Source organism: Galendromus occidentalis, unplaced genomic scaffold (assembly GCF_000255335.2).
Source record: "Galendromus occidentalis unplaced genomic scaffold, Mocc_1.1 scf7180000077451, whole genome shotgun sequence".
Lineage (NCBI taxonomy): Eukaryota > Metazoa > Arthropoda > Arachnida > Mesostigmata > Phytoseiidae > Galendromus > Galendromus occidentalis.
This window is the reverse complement of record NW_003805439.1, coordinates 986,038-1,007,261: the sequence shown is the minus strand read 5'-3', so window position 1 is coordinate 1,007,261 and position 21,224 is coordinate 986,038. Positions and strand designations below refer to the sequence as shown.

The 21,224-nt window shown below is 52.8% G+C and overlaps 1 protein-coding gene across 1 annotated transcript in view; it reads left to right on the top strand.

The window, feature by feature from the left end:
• The first annotated feature begins 3,062 nt into the window (after positions 1-3,062).
• The window catches only part of LOC100901263 (CD109 antigen), a 28,012-nt gene continuing 9,850 nt past the window's right edge, over positions 3,063-21,224 (top strand). The window contains exons 1-18 of the mRNA XM_029111602.1: positions 3,063-3,142; positions 4,307-4,489; positions 6,742-6,925; positions 7,871-8,039; positions 8,139-8,375; positions 8,524-8,608; positions 8,767-8,878; positions 10,347-10,571; positions 10,718-10,936; positions 11,247-11,423; positions 11,904-12,092; positions 12,189-12,335; positions 15,619-15,693; positions 16,161-16,323; positions 17,703-17,808; positions 17,950-18,067; positions 20,132-20,371; positions 20,608-20,736. Of these exons, the coding sequence (XP_028967435.1) occupies positions 3,063-3,142; positions 4,307-4,489; positions 6,742-6,925; positions 7,871-8,039; positions 8,139-8,375; positions 8,524-8,608; positions 8,767-8,878; positions 10,347-10,571; positions 10,718-10,936; positions 11,247-11,423; positions 11,904-12,092; positions 12,189-12,335; positions 15,619-15,693; positions 16,161-16,323; positions 17,703-17,808; positions 17,950-18,067; positions 20,132-20,371; positions 20,608-20,736 (2,838 nt within the window). The remainder of the gene's footprint in view (positions 3,143-4,306; positions 4,490-6,741; positions 6,926-7,870; positions 8,040-8,138; positions 8,376-8,523; positions 8,609-8,766; positions 8,879-10,346; positions 10,572-10,717; positions 10,937-11,246; positions 11,424-11,903; positions 12,093-12,188; positions 12,336-15,618; positions 15,694-16,160; positions 16,324-17,702; positions 17,809-17,949; positions 18,068-20,131; positions 20,372-20,607; positions 20,737-21,224) is intronic.

Below are 21,224 nucleotides of genomic sequence, written 5' to 3'. Positions count from 1 at the left end.
CGAAACTTTCTGAGTCTCGACGTGTCGCGAACTCTACTATGGCGCTTTTGCTAGGATTGAATTGGAGATTCATTTGTTCTCCGAAATCCGATTCGACCTCTAGTAACTCGACCATTCCTTTTCGGGTCTTTGAGATTAGCACCAAATCGCCAGCGAATGATGATCCACTGATATGTAGGGAAATAGCTCTGTCGTTTGGTGTCAAACAGATTCCCCGGCAGTCTGACCTCAAATCCAACCCCTGTTTGCTGGAGCCTCGATTCGAGCTCGGACATTTACAGGATGAATAGGATCGAACTCAACGGGCAACCCTTGTACACGTATGTCCTCGTCGTTTTCGTGGCTGAATACATCGGTAATATTTTCGAACAATTCAGTTCAGTCGTCCTCTCTCGTGCGCAACATACATTGAGATGAACAACCATATCGATGATTGGATTCCCATCTTTATTGCTATGAAATCCCTTCCACTTTCGGTAGAGATCACTCGCCCGATACCCTGTGGGATCAGTTTTTCCACTCCGGCTTTCGCGTGCTTCCTCGTTTTTCCTTCTCGATTGGATCCAAGCCATTCGTATAGGGATATTCTTGGCAGAACCTCCTCATTTACGAGCCAGGGTTCGCTCACCAGGATGATCCCTCTCGAGTCAATCGCATCTTTCCCACGCGTTCCCGAAAGTGCTCTCCTCATCAAACTCTTCCATTTTGACCTCGTGCGCCCCCCTCGGCTATTGAAAACACCGACTTTAGATTCAGACAAAAATTGGTTCCCTTTATTAAGTCGTTTTCGGATTTGGATTTTGCCCCCCGCCGCCGACTTCGTTTCGGGGGTTACTACTATTCCGAGCTCTAGTACCGTCAGAGGGCGGGATCGTCATTTCGGTTCCTGTTTTTGGTCCCATTCCGATCCCTTAGGGTACGAAGTTTTTCGCGCACCCCCTCTATTCTGCCCGCGACCTCGGCAAGCATAATTGCCGCCCGGCGCCCCTCCTCTCGATGTTGAGGGTTGAGGATCCCGATTTTCATTTGGCTCAGCTCGAGCCTTGTCTTTTTCGGTCTCGAGGAACCTTGCCCTACTTTTTTCATTTGGGCTCGGAGGTTTTCTTCCTCTTCCGCATCGAGCTCTTCCGGGGAGATATACCAGGAGGTCAGCTTTTCTAGCGCCTCCGCCTGACCCAATTTCGTCAGGTTGTCCGAATTCAAAGTGACCCGGTTCTGGTAAATGCCCCTCAAATCGAAGAGGGACACTTCCTCAGGATTCTGCGTTTCAATCCATTCTTCTATCGCCCGGTTCACCTCACTAGCCGGATGGGCCAAATCTCCCTTTTCTGGTAGGTTCGTCCACGTAGGTGTGGCAGCATCCTCGCTTGCAGGTTGTTTCCCCAAGCCACTAATGATTTGGTCACCCAATTCCTTCGCTTCCCAGGAACGGAATTTTTCGTCCCGGAGATTGGCCTCGCCGATTTCAAAGAGGACAAGCTTTTTAAACGCAGTCCACTCGCGGTTAATTTCTCCGCCATTTCGAAGTGTCTGGCAACCAGCAGAACTGTTCAGTTCTCAGGACACATGTCTTCCCGAGAAACCCCCCATTATTATTGTAAAGACCGTCGAGAATTTCCTCTCCGATCAGGTAGGCACATCAGGAAGGACCAATTCCGGCCTCCTGTCCTACGTTCATGCTCTGGCCGGACTCAGGGGTAGCAAGTTTCGCTCCCGCCAGCTGGTTCTCTAAAGCGGTACGCCGCGCAATTTCGGCGGCGTGATGTGTTATTAACCTTAATATGATGTGCCACAAAGTTGTTCGCCGACAAGTCAACTTCGTCCAGTCGAGCGATAATAGAATCATGGGGATTCGAACCAGTCACTCGATCGTTTACTCTAATGAGACCCAGAGGTACGAATCTCGAGTTTCCAAATACCGGAGAGTGATGATGAATATTCAGTGAGATATACCGATCACTTCCTACAGCTGTTGCTTCATCGAATGACATCGATAATTTGTATCCTGCAAAAGCGAATAGAACCTTCGAGTCAGAACTGCGAAGAAGGATAGGTTGGTAGGATAAGAATGCTTCTGTGGAACGAGACGATTCGGCGAAGAGCCAAAGGTCAGACCTCGTTCCGAAACGTTTCTCAGGATGACCCTGATGCTGTCCCTCGCAATATACGCAACCTCTTTGAGATACTTCCGAAGAGTTGTTCTTGGTTTTGGGGGCTGCATCTCGCTCGGGTATGCGCGAGAGAACAGCCGTCTGATCGCACCCGAATTCAAACCAGTCGAACGACTTCATTTTTTGCCGTATGCGTCTTCGTGAGGAAACTATCAAGCTGAAGTTGGTCCCGTTCTCCATTCCGTGATGGACTTCGTTCTGCCGGTGTGACTGGCGGATCTCTACCTTCGATCTCCGACGAACCTTCGTACGGAATCTCATAGAATCCTGGAGCAGTTTCCCTCGATGCTGAATCCGGACTATCGTTCGAGACCAATGATCTTGGAAGACTGTCTTTCGTGACCGCGTGCTTCTGCTCTTGGTGCTTGATCATCGAGCTCGTCGATCCGTCGGTTTTGAGAGCCTGTCGATCAGAACGATATAGGTGTGTGTTCAGCTTTCTCTAGCTCTAGCCAAACAGAGTAAGAGAAAATTTTTCTCTTTGGAAATCATCATCGAGGAAAACGTTCTCGAAGCGAGGTCACTTCCCGAACTTCCTCTATCAGGGAACATTCGGTTTGCTGTCGCTCACCAATCCGCATATGTCACAGCGAGCTGCGGTAGCGTTTTCGTAGCCCAACTCTTCAAATGGCGAACTTCACGAAACGGGTTCATTTTCACATAATTTTCATGGAATCTCGGCGAGAGACCGGCCGGCGACGCGGATGGATCGTCGTGCGACGCTGCACTGGTCCTCTTTCCGCACTGCGCGACTCACGCCAGCGTGCATAGTGCACGTCTGTGAACCGGTCAACCAGCGAATCGTGTATATATCAGCGACGTTTCGTCGTCATTCATCACACAAAATGGCTCTTCATCATTCGCTTCTGAATTTCGGCGGAAGACGTCGCCATGGCTTTCCGATTCCAGAACCCGCGGGTCGTGGGAACCGAGAGAATTTGCGTGGTTCCGGAACCGGAAAAATATCCCAGGTACCCGTGGGTTTTGGACCGCGGTCTGGACCTGCTGACAGCTCTGCAAACTGTGAGACCGGATATACGGGGAGCGTAGAAATTGAATCAGTTTGTCTCCTCTCTGACGGATTGAGACGGACAAGACGCTTTCGAAAGCACACTCCTCTGCTGCAATAACTGCTGCGTCGTCAAAAGCTTCGCTCCGGGCCAGATCAACGGAAACATTGAGAATCAGTGACGCAACGAGCGCACGCCCCGCCGCGAGCTTCATAGCACGACCATCGAGAAGCCCCCCTCCACTCGTTCGAGAATCTCCATCGCGACTCCAGCTGCTCGCATTCTCAAGAGATTCCCCGCTGGCGGTAAATTCACGCTCCCGAACCTCGGACCAGAGTGCCGGAAGAAGGTTCAGACCTTCCGGAGAATCTCAGCTCGAACTCCGGAGCAGATTCCGGATGGGCTCAAGGGCGATTCGATCGATGTCAGTCCTCGTCAAACAGCTCCACTAGACGGTCCTCTCTTTTGAGTTCCTCGACCCCACGCACGACTTCACAGCCGATTCCTGACGTTCGCTCAGATCTCGGAGAGGAGGGGGTGTCGAGATGCAGCTCGGTGCAATTAGTCGGAGACGTCTCTGGCTTCGGGGCAGCGACTCCAGTGACCGGGAACACGGTCTCGAGAAGGAGACGGCAACCCTTCTGCTCCTCCGAGTCGGAGGGATCGCGGACGGCAGCGTTCGTTATTAGTGAAATTGTTTTTTGGGGTCGGCTGTTCTTCAGCCCGTGCCTCAACCCGAGTGACGGGCTGGCTGGCTTGCTTGCTTGCTTGCTGGATATCTTGCTCTGGCTATCCGTCCGGCGCGAGATGTCGAGAGACTGTCAAGATGGTGTGAAGAAAAAAATCGGCAAACAGCCTCGTCAAGAACGTAGTGGCGAGAAAAAGATGGAAACGAGCAAAAAAGATGTCAGACACCACGACGCGGCCGGTTGCAGTGTGTGCGGGAATTCTAATCGGCACGCGAACATAACAAACAAGAATCTTCCAGCCATTACTGTTCTCGATCGGAATGCCACGATTCAGATTCTCGATTCTCCGGGATTGAGAGGCATGGAGACTTGAGATCGCTGCGTGCTTCTAATAATTTCCTGGATGATGAATCAAGAGTGATCTTTTCACTTGCAGGAGTTGCGTCTACGCGTCTCGGGGGACCGAGATGCGGCGATGGGAGCCGTGGGCCCGCCGGGGTGCCCTCATATTGCGTTCCATCGCTCTCCTATTGCTCCTCAAATCGCATGCACCACCTGTCGCAGCATCGCATTGGGCTTTATCGCACGTGTCCGATTACCTACCGTATCATGCAAATCCGTAAGTAAATTAATTTTTCCATCTCGCCAGTCCCGCACCGATAGTCCACCAGAGGCTCATCGACGTAAATTCGAAGGGAGTCCGCTCGGCGGATCATCTGACTGTGCGTCGTCATCCGCAAACGTTTCGTCGTTTTCCTTACGGGAGAAGAGAAGATAATCTGGAGCATCCACACGGAGGTGACGCTAGGCGGTCGTGCGAACGGATCCAGAATCCCAAACACGAGAGGAGTTTGAGAGCAAATCGGCGCGCCAGGAAAAGCTCCGTTGTCGAAAGCCTTCGACACGAAGTCGAAAACGTTGTCCGTGTCCCAGGGACGATTGCCTCATATATTCTCCCTGCGACGCCCCTCACGGCGTTTGCTCTCCCGTGCTCCCACAGCCTCACGTATTTACAAACGGCGGCGCAGACGGAAGGAAGGAATCGTCACTCGGAAGACGACCCGGGAATCTACTCCGCTCGATACTCGTCCGACATTTCCCCAAGACAGATCGCGCTCGCGTGCCACGCATCATCCTTCTCACGGAGCGCTCGAGCTCAGTATGGGGGCGGAAGTGTCCGAAAAAACCGAATTCACAACATACGGACATTATTTCTCGCCGAAGGAACAGCTCCCGGTGCTGTAGCCGGGGAGTCGCCACGTACCCGAAGGATCCTGTCCCCGGAACCATCGATTTTCTTCCTTTTGGCCTGAACACTTCCGTTCTCAAGTCTGTTCTCGGGAAGGGGAAAAGGAGACGCGCTGACAGGATTTAGGAGGAGCTGTGACAAGCTCACACACGATCCGGATGTAAATCCGATTGAGGAATAAACTTTCCGAGTTTTGCGAATATCCACCAGAACACGTTTCGGATTATCGAATCTCTTACATTAAGAATCGCTTATCGAATCCTCTGAAACGGGGAGATTCCCTCGGCGGATTCTGCGAGACCTTCATCGCTGTCGGTTCGAACCCTCCTATGCTTACCTGCCTCCTAGCTCGGCCGTCGGTCTGTGGAGCTGTTCCCCTTTCCAGCGGGTCATAAAGACTCCCTGACTGGACATGGGGGTCGGTCCGCGACCGATATAAGGTGAGAGCGGGCTGGCCGATAAGATTTTGTGCCGACCGAAGGCACCGAAAGGAATGCGAAGATGCGTGTGGGGTTCTTCGCCGATAAGGTGAACGCGATGATACGGGATTGCCTCTGCTCGCGCAGTTTCGAGCCATCCTCCGAAGCGAAGCGGCCGAGTTCTGGATGAAGTGAAGGGATTTGCGCTGTTGTTCCTTGAGCCGGGGAAGTGATAAAGGGATCCGGAACTTTCCGCGACGCTCATAAATACGGAGCCGTTCATTGTCCTCCCTCGATTCTCGAGACTCAAACATCTGTTTTGAGAATTCGGAAGCGGTTCCTCGCGAGAGCCGAGGATTCCGAAAAAGGAGGAAGAAGCACGGGAATTCGGCGGATCAAATACAAACGATTTGAGTCCTGCGGATGCTGCGGCTTTAGACTTTTGAGACTCTCGTTCCGGTGGAGAGCTCCCTCGTGGAAACATTGATGGTCCGCGTGTTCAGCGCACGTGCTAACATACTTTGAACCCGATCACTCTTTCGTAGCTGCATCTCAAACTTGGCTTTCCAAGTTTGCACGGCGCTCTCCTTACGGAGCGAAGGACAGATAGCCGGGCCGACCGACCGGCAGGCAGGAAGGTGGTCGTGCTTTCAGGACTTCCTGGGGCTGACTGCAGCACCGAACTGTACGAGACATGACTCTCTATGGCAGCAGTGTCCGTGTAATTGCTCCATCCACATCAGCCACTGCTTTGTGGCTCTCGTTGTGGCAACTGTACCTGCCAAGCGTTCGTACGCCTCTCCCCTCTCATTCGATTTTCCTCGGCTCGGGACCTAGGTTCACAGTTCCCCTTCTTCCTACTTCTAATGGTTTCCGGTTCGGTCAGTCGCGCTCTTTCCATGTCAGGTATTTCCTTTTAGCTCTTCCAGTAGTTGAGGATGACAAACACGTATCGCTCGATCGGACCAGCTTCTCAGACTCGGAACACCGACCCGAGTCCAGGTACCTCCCCCCTCCTGTATGCTCGCAGAGAATCGTAGCTGCCTCACATTCTTCAGGATGAACACCTGGAATGGGAGAGGGCGTCGGTCGCTCCGTGGACTACGTAGGAGTAACGATTAGTTTTCAGGCATCTCAACAGTTCCCTCTGCGAATGAGGGTTTCCGAAGTTCCCTTGTTTCTGATAGTGAACCTTTCTTCCAGGACTCATCTGGTGCTCTGTCCTCGATATATCCGACAAGGACAACCGTACCGGTTCTTGGTTACTTTGTTTCAATTGTCGAGACCGGTTTCAGTCACTGCAACCATTCATAGGGATAGCGTTGAAATTGCCAAACAGGAGCGAGAATTGTCTTCCGAAAGAGTTCCAGAACTCATCACTTTACAGGTAAGGATCGGTAGATGGGGGCGAACAAACAAGGGGCGGGCCGACCATAGGTCCGATGGCTCCGAAGCTGTTCGGTCTGGCCACAGCCCTTGTATCAGTAACCTGGAAAAACCCAGTGAGGCAGGAGACGCTCCGCCCATTTTCTCAATTCTTCTCCGGGTGATTGGGAATCGGGGAAAGGGCGGCGGTGCGCGATTTTCGGCCAAACAGAAGGGAAACCCTTCGCTCAGCGATTTTCTCCGTCGATTCCGGCTAGAGGGCGGCACAGAATTAGCTGATCCGTAGACTTCCGTGACGGAGCTCGCCGCGGAATCGAGAAAATCAGACAATGGACAACGACGGAGTCCGACTGAGTGATTTCTCGGATGAGAAGAGCTCGCTTCAACAGGAGATGTGACGGCGTCATTCCCGTTGACGTTTACTTCAACTAAGACGAGACAATCAGGGAGCGGCACCGTGAATCTCTCGGTTGATACACTTCGCGTGATATGGGGGGCATTCTGTTCCTACAAAGGAGGAGCAGCCTACGAAAACTCGGTGGGATAAGGCCTCCGATGCAACCAGTCACTCTGGCGTGTCTCCTCCGACCGGGTCTCTAACGCCGCAAACACAAGTCATCTGCGTAATTACCGCTGGATGCCGGGGTCGAGGATGGTGGGGGTGGGATGACTTCCGAAAAGCAGCAAGCCAATAGGCTCCGCTAATAATATAATTGCTCGCTCCGGTAATACGGGAACCGTGATGTCCTTGTCCGACTGTCACCCACCCTAGGCTTCTAGGCTGGCCTGATGCGGAGCAGGAAGCAACTTCATCGGTGGTAGATCGAAACTCACTGCTCTGTCAGCATCCGAAGCTCACGGCAAAGACTGATAACGTGTTGGATATCGAGACGGGGTGTGTTTGCTGAAGATCCTGAATGCCACGAAAGATATCGATCGATTTCAGCTGCCCGCAACGCTGTCCCCGGGTCGATATCGTCTTCTGGTCGAGGGCTCGATGAACGACTATAATGGAGGCGTCGCTTTCAAAAATGAAACCCGACTCATTCTGCTGCAAAGATCTCTAACCATCGTCGTGCAGACAGATAGGCCGCTCTACCGACAAGGGCAAACAGGTAACGCTCATTTAATGTCTCAGAGCCGCACAAGGTCTCGGCTCTCCTATCTTCTCTGAAGTTTCTCAAGTGAAAACTATCCCCGACTACCTCTTTCAGTGAGATTTCGGGTTATTCCGATCACTACCGAATTCGACGGCTACCAGGAGGCTCTCGATGTCGGTATGCTCAACCCGGGAAACATCGAGATGAAGAGATGGCTATCCCGGAGAACCACGGGCGGTTGGCTAGCGCTCGAGTACGCACTATCCGAGGTGACTCAATTCGGTCGTTGGACGATACGCGTCAAAGCTAACGGCTATACTCATGAAGAACACTTTTACGTCAAGGAATATCGTGAGTTTAGCTCTTCTCCTATCGATACGGCATTCCGAAGCTGAAAATAATATTAATCGGGCTTTCGCTCTCCCTAAGAGATCTCGGACTCGAGGTATGGCGAGTGAGTTCTTCGATCGAGAGTTTGACGAATTTCGTTTGTTCTCAGACACTCCTCCGTTCGAAGTTCGCGTTTTCAGTCCGTCTTTCATCGTTTCGTCGGATCAGTTTCTCCGCGGAACCGTCCACGCTAAGTGAGTTGATTGGAATTGAAAACGCGTAGCTGTTAAGCTGGAGGTCGATGAACCACAATGCAATCGGGACGCTACGAGCAACCCCGTGAAGAGCACATCCACGGAGTGGGTTTCGAGTCTCGGATTCGAATTAATAAACAATTCCTTGCCTTTTCTAGTTATTCCAGCGGCGCACCAGTCAGTGGAAACATCTCCGTAGTGGCAGTGATGGAAGCTGTTCACAACGAGGATTCAAGAGAGAGCCGGGGCTATGAGATGAGTCTCGATTCTGTGAGTACACTAAGTATGTCACCGAGAAGCCGGCATTCCATTCGGAATCAGCATTCCAGAACCAGTCTCTTTTCGTGTTTCGAATTCTTGAGGGGACGTCGTCAGACTCTCGCTTAGGCCTCTCGGGCAAAAATCGCATAAATTCGCCCGAAGATCGGAGGAGAGTACAGGCGCGAGACGGTGGACTCGCTGTCACGCTGAGGAAAGCGACACGCGGAAACTCTTCTCTCCCAACGTTCTAGTCAGGAGGGCTTCGAGTGCTTGGCATAAGCGCGCAAAGTGACCGACATGAATCAAGCATAGCTGGCTTCCACTTTGAGCGTTTTCAAGCTGTCGGATGGGCGCACAGGAGATTTACAGGGGGTTATTATACACGAGGCCGAAGCGTAATTAGGACAACGAGTCTGCAAGAAATTTCAGACTAGACAACCATTTAGCCCCAGGAGTGACAATCGCTGTTCATCTGAACTCATTAGTCCCCAGAGCGCGTGTGAGGCCGGATTATTTTCTTGCGAACTCGGTACATATGTTCGAAAATTCGAAGAGGCACTAATGGAAGTCCCAGGGGAAATCGGAATTCCAGACGAATGGCTTCTCGGGGTATCGAAAGAGAAGGATGAATTTTTCCGCGACAATTTCTCGACCACGGAACCGAAGCAATGAATTAATCTAGATAATCACTTTTTCCGAGATTTCGTATCCGTATTTTCATGGGGCTCGAGTCCGGGCGGAGCGAGTGGGTCACGGTATGTGTCCAAGTCCGAAACGGACCGTGTACTAATTCCATTTTTGAGTGCTCTCTGTGAACCGCCGAATGAGTTGTTTCCCGGTTGCGCTCTCTGTTTGTTCTCTTTCAACAACAGTACTCGGGAAAGCTTGCTGAGAGTCTTCCTGTTCGCTAATTCGATACTTCCGTTTCGCTTTCCCTTGCGCAATCTCCCTCGGTATGATCATTATGTATTCGGAAATCGAATACTTCCTCCACGATCCGAGGGCGGGAGAATCCGAAGAGCATCTCCCGACCATGATTTTTCAGAGCTCTTTCCCCCAAACATCTGCTCGAACTTCTCAGAGTTCAACTTTTGGCTTCTCAGCGACTTGCTGTCGACTCCTCGAATTATCTTGTTTCCCTCTACTCGAAAAGTGAACACAGAACTTGCTACAAGACGTGGATTTTGCCACTGCCGTGAGCTCTTCCCGAAGTTCGGGGCACCGATTGTGCTTCGAGAGAATTCCCGAGAAACTTTGTGGACTATCGTTGGCTCTTCACCGGAAGCCGCATCAGGGATTTATTTAAACTTGACGCCAACTCGCTCGGGGCCTTATTCATGATGAAATCGATGAGGAAACGATTGCCGCCTGTCGGCCGACCTGATTTACATAGAGTTCCGCGGCCAGACCTAGCTCCGCGGAGCGAGCGAAAGTACGCACGGGCAAGCGATTATCGATGAACATACATATTTTGCAGTTCTACGGCATCTGGGATTTCGAGTTTCCCATAGGAGACCTCCTGCGATCGACCAACAACGTGCAGAGGTTCAAACTGGTTGTTAAAGCAAAAGTAATGGATGTGCGCACCTCGCTCGTCCGCAAAGGATACTCGGAGTCGCTCATCTTCAAAAAGTCGTACACGTTACGCTTCGAAGGACCCGCCAAACAAGTTTTCAAACCGGGTCTGCCCTTCAGAGCCCGCGTAAGTATCCTGTGTTACAGTCGTTCGCTCTCCCCGGTGTCAGACAACGTTCATTGACGGCCCCGTCGGCGGGGCCGCGCTACTTGTTGACGTTGACGCCACTGCTTCAGTGACGGAAGAGGACGTGAACGAGACATTGATTTCAGATCGAGTTGCGCTATCAGGACGGGACTCCGGTTGAACAGGAGTGGTTCCGAGGACGACCCGTCTCGCACTACCTGCGCGCGTCGGTGTTCGTAACGGGTTTGGCCGCACAACCGAAACTGCAGCATCCGAGAATTTTCGACCTGGGGAACACACGATGGGAGATTCAGATCGACGCAACACCGAACTGGTCGAACTCATCCCGACCCATCTTCCTCGAGGTTTGTTCGCAGTGCTTGGCGCTATCTCAGATTCTCCACACTTTCTCCCGACCCGGGTCAGGACAGTGGTTCGGAGACCTCTACCTCTACCGACCCCTGAATCTATGGCTGCGACCAGGGGTTCAATACCATAGCTTGCGACACGCACTCCGAGACTCGATGGTAGCTTGCCGATCTCGCGGTCATCCCCTGTCGATTCTGAAGGAGAACAATCCCGGACATGCTCCTAAACTCCTAAGCGAATGAGGAATATCTTCCCTAGCGAGAATGATCCCTTTCATTCCCTACGACTTCGAGGCATCCGTTGCAGGCGCATCTCTTCGACGAATACTTCGGAGTCGAGCGATCGAGACTTGTCCTCCTTCCCGAGTTCTCAGAGAACTCTCATCATCTTTCGATATCGACCAGCACCAGAAACGCCAAAGTGGGCGAGTATATCATCTTCCACGTCCGATCCAACTACTACGTCGAATCTTTCCAATATTTGGTGAGTTCCTTTCGTCTCCGATGCCCGTGCAGTCATCGGTAGTTTGTCGCACAGCGGGCGCCTCCCCTTCTTTTGGTTTTTTCTTCCCCGTCGACGTTCTTATCCCTCTGACGACAAGGCTTCTTCTCTTCATTCCTAATAGATGGCTTGTCCACTAGGACGGAGGGGGAGGGGGGTTCGGAGCACGTCGTTATCTACCACTGAAGTTAGCCGCTCGGGTGGGCGGCAATGGCAGCGGCATCGGGCAGACAACTCAGTTGTCGTCGCTCATGTGTACGATGCTTCCATTGTTGCGCCGATCATCCCTGCCGGCTGTTCCCCTCGCTAGCAGTCGGTTGCTACTTGTGCATATTTGCCATTGTTTTGCGCGTGGTGTTCCATTATTCCGTCGGGGACGCGTCGGGGTTCGGCTGCGCTTTATATCCGACGAAGCATGAGCCTCCTTCGTTCCCTACAAGTGATTGTTGTCGTTGCTTACAGATCATGGCAAAGGGCGTCATCATCAAATCGAGTGTGGAGTCTATGACAACATCAATTCGAACATTCGCCGTGACCTTGACCAAGCAGATGGCTCCCAAGGCTCTGATTATCGTCTACGACCTCACGGCAGACGATAAGCTCCTCGCGGACAGCCTCGAGTTCTCAGTAGACGCCATAGCGTCGACGGAGGTATTCACGCTTGCCATGAGAGAAATAAAAACATTCACAGCCTCCGAGCGAAAGCCTCAGAGCCGAAACCGACCTTGTCGATTCGACGAATTCCAGATGAGCGTACGCACCGATGTGAAAGATCGATCCGGAGCTAACATCGAGTTGACAGTAGGCGGTGCCGTCGGTTCCTTCGTGGGATTGTCGTCGCAGCCTCTCGACGTGCTCTCGAGTTTTATCCACCATCCGATCTCGAATAAAAAAGTGAGTACGAGCCGTTGTATGGGTGTTCTCTTCAGCCTCGACGTCGTTTACGTCCACTGGGCTCAGCATTGTCCTTGATGCTATCATTTGCGAACTGCTGAACGATTAGGCCTCGGCGGCGATTAGCTCAAGTGTCCGAGAGCTTTCACCGGGTGAGTTACGTCAAAGTGAGCATCAGCGGAACGGAAAACAGCCGGACGGACAGACGGGCAACTAGAGCCAACTTACATAAAAGAGAGTGCTTCATATCTATCATCTCGCCAAGATACACACACAAACTCGTGCAGACTGTGGTAAACAATCGCTGTGAGAGCTCTGTGGTTCTGGAGTCGCCGGAATTGCCGAAGACGAGCGGGTCGCGATACGCTCTACGATATCGGAGGAAACAGTACGCGGCGGAGAGAGCTCGTGTAAGACGATCCCGGCCAATGCTGACCGTCCACGAACGCCGAGATATGCGCGTACTGAATTCCGTCCGGGGAAGATCGGAGCGAAAGAAGGAACTCTATCGATCGTGAGCATCGTCAGCGATTTTCGTTCGTAGGAGACGGACTTTCCGGAGGCTTCGGAGAAACGTCGCTCACGTGCGAGAGAAGGAATAGAGGGGAACGTCCAACACGAGGACACACCGCCCGGATTGGGGATGGCATTTTGCGCGTGTCGGCTGTGAAGCGGTTCGAGAGAGCGAGTCTCTGCGTCGAGTCACATTGTGGTGGACGCAGTTTCAAAAAGATACTACCCCGTCGACTTCCTCGGAAAGTTTACTCGCCTCGCGCCGTGGAATCTTCGGAGATACGCGGATTCGTCTTCGCCGTCCAACTTTTGGACCGGGAGGAGAGGAGAAATTCAGATTCTCATGAACACGTTGGAATCCTCCGGCCTGCTCCGGCGGGTCTCGGAGCGATATTACTCCTGGAGATTTCGTCTTGCGGAAATCTTCGGAACGTCGCTCGGAGCACGCAACAGTCAAATCAGGCGGCGGGTGACTCGTATCACGGGGAAGACGAGATACTCCGCTCATCATGTCGACGCGAGGAAAAGGATCTGCTCGAGCTGTCGGGATAAGGTTTCCTTCAATGATGACGAGAATATTTCCCTCACCTAATGAGTACAATAATATGATAGAATTAGGGCAGTAGTGGCAGACAGGAATCGTTCCGGAGCTACGAATTGTCGACCGTATGGCTTCTCGTGCCAGCTGAGAATCTACGGGAGCCCAATGATCAGTCACACCTCCCGGGTTAGACACAACCCAACACCGTAAGACCTAACGGACACCCATGTTGGCTCACCAAGGCGATTCACAGAGCTCGGGGTCGTAAAAACCATAAACGACCGCAACGAGTCCGAGACATTCATTCTCGCACAGACACATACGACACCTCTACGTTGTGGTTGAACAAACGACTGCTCGGCTTAGGCCGCATCGGTTACTCTGACTGGTTGAGCAAGCGGTATCTTCGTGTCGGAAACCGAAGTTTTCGACTCCACATCTCGACCAGGGAGTCTGGTCGCTGGAGCGGAATATATCTGCGGATTTTATCATTTAATCCGGCCGGAGTACAAGCGAGGACACCTCATTCTATTGGGGACATACATTCTCCCTATAAGAAGACGTGCAGCGCCATGATAAACCAAGGAAGCGTACCAGCCGGTCAGTTCGGATTTTTCGCCTTCGAAGAATTCGTAGACATGGAACGTCGTAACGGATACCGAAACAACGTTGAGGTTATTTCTCTTTCCCTATGTGGGGAAAGCGTGTCTGTTTCGTATCCCGTTCAACATTCTCGGAATGTGCTCTCCGGGCCACTTAAAGGGTTATGGCGTACCGACTACCCTTTCAAGTGTATTACCGATCCTGATCTTCGCGGCGGAAACATACGATACTCAATCTCTCAGATTTCTCCATTGGGGGACTCCCGCTACCCGAACCCGGCGATTGCAGTGAGGGGCGGAGCCTCGATAGTCGCGAGTGACGTGTCGCGGAGCAAATTTTCGTGAGTCCCCCAACCGCGGACATCACCTAGCCCGTCTCGGTCGTGAATCGGCCTTCCGCACGAGCGAGATATCGAGACAGATGCTAGGAGCCTCAGGAGCTGCGATAGGAGTCGGCAGTCATCGAGTCGGTCTCGCTGAGCAGTCGCTTAAAGACTCTCCGGGACGAATCACCCGATGCAGCTCGGAGCCCGCTCCCGAGGGACCGCAATTGTTTTGTTTTACGATCTCTTTACTGTCTGTCTGCGTAACTCGGTGCGACAAACGAGCCAGGGTATTTTCCTCTGCGTTGACCTGTCATTTGTTCTTGTGTTTGCTTTTTCAAACAGATTGCGTAACCTGCCTGTCAGAACATCGGTGCATGCATCGACTCCGTTGTGTTCGCAAACCGCCAAAAAGACACACGGTCTGCTGCGAGCGTTTTTGCAATTCAACTTTGTGGGCCCTCGAGCGTGTCCTGAGCGGCACGAGTCCCGGCCGCGGTTCAGTCGGTCAGGCGGCTCGTCTGCGCATCTATCAGTCAGTCCGTCAGTCTTTTCAGGAGCAACAGGGAGCTCGAAGCTTTTTCGAATAACCAAGCCACGGTGTTCGGAGCGGACGGGAGAAAAAGAACACAAAGGAATCCCTAGCGCAAATATTTGCCGCCTAAATGAAATGAATTATTGCAGCGAGAAGCAAGAGCGATCCTGCGCACTTCTACCTCAACCAGGAAGGCCTTGCCGGGGCCGACTCCGGCCGGAAGGTGCCGAGATCTAGGTTCTCCGTCTGTCCATTAGATACATTATATGTAGACCGTTTTCCAGCCGATCCGATCAGCTCTCGAGCCGACAAGTTGGCAACGCTCGACCCAGTGCCTGCTCGGCTCACTATATCGCTGGCTGCTGGTTCCGCCGTTTGAAGGGATTATCTAAGCACGACCGCAGCTTACTGATTCCCAAAACTGACAGCGGCAGCAGCAGCCGCAGCGGCAAGTCTTCCCAGGAGATTTGTTAAAGAGCCCAGCGAGGCGAGGGAGAGAAAAAATCTTTGAGCTCCTCCCCGAGTTGTCGACTGTAGAATTCTCCTCGCGGAATTCCGTCCAATCCAATAGCGGATTACTTCTCGGCGTCGGAAATGTCTTAATCAGATGTTCGGCACACCTCTCGAGTCCATTGCAAGGACGAACAATGTAATCGCGCTCCGAGTCGTAGATGAAGACCGATGATGACCTACCCCTCCAATCCGTTCAGCGGAGTAGGTAGGTTATTCACTCTCCATCGACAAGCCTAAACTCGCGCGTTTTCGGTAGGTGGACTCGGCCTTGGAATTCACCGACAACAACGTGCCCCACACGACCCAGATGGACACTCACTCCACATTCCAGGTGAGGCTTGAGTTGTGAATTTGAAGCTCCGGAAAAACGGCGCCCTCAACCCCTATGCTCTCTCTTCACGAAAAAATCTTGTCAAGCTCCGCGTCACTCTCGGGAGCGATTAGAGCCGTCACACATAGATCAAATCTTAATCCTCCGCCCGGAGAACTCTCGTCCGATTCCGGGTCTGGACGTTTGCGCGCAGGCTGAGCAAAGGTCATCCAGAATTCGAGGATGTCGCGATCACGAGTGCAGCTCATCTCAGGCTTGGCAATCAGCTCTGGGGTTGGCAAATAGCTGTTTGCGAATAGTGTCGAGCTCCCAAGGGTTGCCGAGCATGAGTGGTCAGAGGAGTTCGCGAGGGGTGTGGCGACGCTGCTGCTGTCGTCGTCGTCGCACTCGTCGTAGAAGTCGTTGTTGCTGTTGTCGTCGTCGTCGTCTGCTCGTAGCGATGAGTTAATTGCAATCACCTTTTTCAGGCTTCCGGCTTGGCGCTGTTCAGCGATGCGTACGTGGGCCGACGTCCCCGCGTTTGTAACGCTTCCTCCGGCTATGCCTCCTGTTTCGACGGCTCATGCTATCGCGCTTCAAAGAGCTGCAACGGCGTAGATGACTGCGCGGACGGTGCCGATGAGTTTTCATGTGAGCGCCTTTGATATTAAATCACTATACTGAAAGTGATAATTAGGCAGTGTCGTCTGCGTCATAGGTTTCATGCTCATGACTTCCGGGGAAATGATTCGGGACGGTGGTCGTGACGTGGAGATTCCAGAGCGGAGCAATCCGAGGCCTACGAATAGTAGGGAAGTGCTTTCAGATGTTCCGGGGGGGTTCGCGCCCCGAGGGTTCGGCAGCAGTTTCGAACGAGGTCGAGAGCTTGCGTGAATAGTTTCAACTTCATACGTCAATCGATTGACGCGTTATCGATCGCTATTTTACTTTTGAGCCATGAGTTCTGCTCAGTGGCCTTGAATAGATTCGGCTCGACTCGAGTTCTATGGATGGGGACCATATGTCAAAAGAATTTCATGTTTCCGTCCTTTACTGTCGGCGGATGTTCGACGTCGTCGGCTCTGGGTGGGGGCCGAGCTCGAGGAGCGAGCAGAAGTCGATCAAAGCATAAGACGCTTGTTCATCGAAGAGACTGCGAATAGGACCGTCTGAAGTCGACGGTTCATTTTTTTCCTCCGTCCCGTTCCCCCCCCCTCCATTCTCGTCGAAAAAGCAATTCTGAAAGAGCCAAATGACACCCGACAAACGTGTGGGTAGTAGAGACGGAAAAGGGTTTGTGGTCGGGTTGGAGGAGAAATCCGGAAGAGGAACGCTCGTGGGGCGCAACTCGGTCTGCGGCGGGGTCGAAAGCAGACCGGGGTCCGCAGTCGGTCGTCCCGCCGTGTTCGGGCCTGTAGTGGGAGATGTATTAGAGTGGAGGGCAGTAGAGTACCAGGGTCAGGGTCTGGCTGCACGCCAATGATTTAATGGAAGTGGGACTTGAGCGTATCGTTTAGTGATGCCCGCCGAATGAGTTCCTTGCATACAATCCACTGTCGGCCGAGTGGTTTGGTCTCATTTTGGAATGACGTAGCCGGGTCGACCCATCGAGGTTCTCCTATTGCGGCTGCACACTCACTCAGAAGGGCCGGACAACGGACCGAGTAGGTAGGGTGACCAACGAAGAAAATCACATTCTCCCCAACCAAATTGAATTCCAACTGGTGCGCTCCGACCTCATCCTGTTCAGAGGCATTTTCTCCTAATGACGAAATATCTTCGAGCTGAACGCAGAGCGTGGGGGAGCTCGATTACAGCGTTGTCGAGCCAAGAAATCGTTCCCTCGAAGCATCTCCGCTGGAAAAACGGAACGCGGAACGAAGAGAATGCGTGACCCTTTTCACCATCCAGCCCCGGAACATACATAGTACAAACCGAATACCTAGTTTAGAGAGGGAGACGGCTGCGGCCGCTGTAACACAATTTCCTGCTCGCTCGATCTTCGAAAGCATTGGCGATCCGTTTTCCAGGTCATCACAAACACGCCGTCGATTGGGAGAAATTCCGGAGGACTAGACGGAACCTCGTCAGTTCGGACTTTCAAGGAACCTGGTTGTGGAAAGATATAAGCATCAGGTATGGAGGAGAAATCGTATTCCCATTCTATCTTGATTTGCATTCCCGACCGTTTCGATGCTATGCGATGACCAGTTATCCCATCTGCACATATGATTCGTTGGAGTTTATTGTTCTCGATGGAATCATGACACCTTTCAGCACCAGCGGTCGGAATACCGTCTCCATCCCAACTCCCACTACTCCGATGCCGTGGGCGCTTTCGGCAATCGGCATCTCTCCTTTCCGCGGTGTTTATACCTTGCCTAACCCAGAGATGGTGAGTCAGGAGCAATTTCGTTCAATGGTACTTCACTCTTGACCTGGTTATTGCCCCCAACGATGTCGACATCATCTACGCAGCCAGAATTACGGCGTTCTTGCTCATAGTGATGCAAGGGCCTGTGGCCGTCGACGATGGCCAGCGGGGGACTTGAAGGCCTTCTTCGGCGCGGCTCAATTCGAAATTCAGCCGGGATCCGTCTCGTCGGACATCACCTGAAACGAATCGACTCCGCTGTCGTGTTCCGTACACTTCGCCCGTGAGAGCACGCGGATCGTCCGATTCCGCCGCGACGCCAGCAATGATCTCCCCCGGTACTTCCGGGCTATAGCAAGAATTCGTGGAAACAAGATGTCCTGGAACCGATCCAGAATTCAGATCTTCCATAGCTGTCCACGAAGCGGTACCCTCCGGGCTGTTCACGAGCACAGGGATTGTTGACAGCAGTTGCAGCGATTGGAAGAAAAGAAAGCAACAATCGCAGACGGAAGCAGCGGAGTCTTTCTCTTCTTGTAATTGATGCAGTCTCAATGAACGTTGTCATCAGTTAGCTCCACAGCCTCCACCAGTCGACGTCACAATCGTTCCCTAGGTCGACGAGATCCGTTGGATATCTGTGACACAACATCTGTTTCTCTCTTCCCGTTACCCCGTGCTCGTTGGCCCCTCAGCTCTCGATCCTCTTCTTCCCGGCACTACAGTCGCTGCTGAAGTGTCGACTCTCGTCTCAGCTCATAGCGGGCTGCCGATGACGTGGAAAGGAAACTGTCGCGCAAGACCTTTCACCGGGACGCGGATAGAGAGTTCAATCTCGACACCGAAAGTATTTCATTCCCACAAGCGTATGCCGCCTCGTCCTCGGTGGCACGCAACCGTTTTTCCAATGTCGGCCCGGGTCCCTGTTATTCGAGCCTCTCCCCGATCAATTGATCGAGTGGAAGATGGATAAACTCACGTTTCAGACGAGCGTTTCGTTTCCACCGACCAGCGCGACGTCAATTCGTTCCCGCGACTGTGGTTCCGACCGCAACGACAAATGCAGCTTTAACGGTGGCAATTTGTTCGACGTGCGTCACTGACATGAGTGTTGTTGCGTCGTCTACCGAGAGGAGAAAGAGCCACGCGAAACACATGGGACCTACACGAGGCGTCCTGGAGAACAAGTTTTCCGCAGTCGGTGCGTGAGCTCCCTCTCCGTCCGATGCTCGCCTCCGCTGTTCGAAGCTTCTTCGGGCGTCCGACGACAACTGGGATGTCGTCGACGCATGACCGTGTCGTCGGGAGCCAGCCAGCGACTTCTTCGCTGGCCGAGCGACCGAACGAGCGAGCGATGGAACGAACGCGCCTAGTGAAATATGGTGTCCCCCCGAGCCATCGTGGAAAAAGCAACGACAAATCGCCGCCACCCTCCTCTTGCTTGCCGTTCTGCTACAGCGGCGACGGCAACTATAGCGACACCAGTGAAAGAAGACCAGAGGCTTCGTTCGACGAAGCGCATGCTCCTCCGAGAATGACACACAGCGACTGGATCGAGGAAGAAGCCGATCATTTGTCATTGAGCTCCTCGCGTCGCCCGACTTCAGCTCCGCTCGCCGTTCGTCGACACCTCGCTTCATGTAGTCCGAGGGCCGCGACCTGAAGGTCCGGCGCCCTCCTTGGGCGTAGCTCAGGTGACGAAAACGATTGGGGGGAGGGCTATCGAGCCGGGCAGCCGGCCGGCCGGCTGGCTGGCTTGCAGACACTCGCTTGGAGGAAGCCGTCGAACGGTGCTAATGCGCGAAGTCGTTTGCAGCCAAACTAGAATTAATAGAAGAGCCGAAGGCAGCTAATGCTGACATCGACCCTGACTGAATCGCTCCGATACATTATAGATAGTTCAGACTAGCGCGAAGACGCTCACCGGGAAGGAGTTCTCAAGGCAGAACAGTGGAGGGTGGGATCCGGGGGCGAGTTAGCTCGGCTCCGAGTTAAGATAAGCAGCCGGTCTCAGCCCAGTTGAACGGCAGTTACCGCGCTCGCAGCCCGGAATGGAATGTCTCTTATTACTTTGTTTCTCCGCAGGTGACGTCTCCGCGTTTCTTTTTTATGACCGTTGATAGCCCCGAAATAGCTCGTCTCGGGGAACTGTTCTCGGTCCGTGTGGCCCTTTTTAACCTCGGCCAGACGAAGCTCGAGGTGTTGGTGACTCTGGCTAACAGCCTAGACTACAAATTCGTCTACGTAAACGCTTTAGAGAGAGACAATAATGACAGGTCGCTTCAGCCCATAACCATGTTTGGGGAACACCAGCATCTTGTGTTTGTGAGTATGCAAATCACGTCTAGCCTAATTCCGCTCCAATGCTCCCTTCCACTGAGTGAGCTGTTTCCAAAAATCGTTGAGTTAAGGGACGGCGCCCCGCAGAGGAAGGGAAGCTCCATAATTTTCGCCAGGGAATGAACCTGGAGAGCGTGAAGGTTACAGTCTTTCCGAAATTTGCGTCTTGCGAGGCCTGAGGATTTTCTCGACTCATTGGCAATCGTTTCCGTGTCTTTCAGCTTTGGCCACAACGCCCAGTCGTTCTTCTGTTCCCGATCGTTGGTATCCGGCCTGGGAATACTAATCTGACGGTCGCCGCCAAAACCCAAACGAGCAAGACATCTATCTCCAAAACCATTCGACTGCAGGTGAGTAGAGTGGTGATCCACTGGATGAGAGCTATCTTACGTGGCGCATGCACGATCGAATTCCTCCTCCAAGTCAATGCACCCAATTGAATCTCCCGAATTCACAGCGGAATTCTTGCTCGACATTATGTCTGCTCTGTGTTTCTTACGTGTTGGTCCTGTTCTTACCTCCCATATGGGCAATACCTCCATGGAATCACAAGCGGCAGGATTCTCGGGCTGGAAAACAGACACTCTCCGGGAACAACTCAAAGGGACTCAGAGGGAATTCTCGGTTGAGGTCTCGTGTACTGTGACTAGCCCGCTCCCTGGACAGCAGTATGCATGTACCGCTTTCTCAGAGGCAGCGCGGACGAACTGGCCATGCTGCTCGCATAAACGCCGCCTATCAAGGGAAGCCTCAAAATAGGCCACCTATGGTACAGCCGGTCCTTTTTCACTCTTCGCCTCAGCCTCCCGCCTCTCGTCCATCCATCCATCCCTCTATT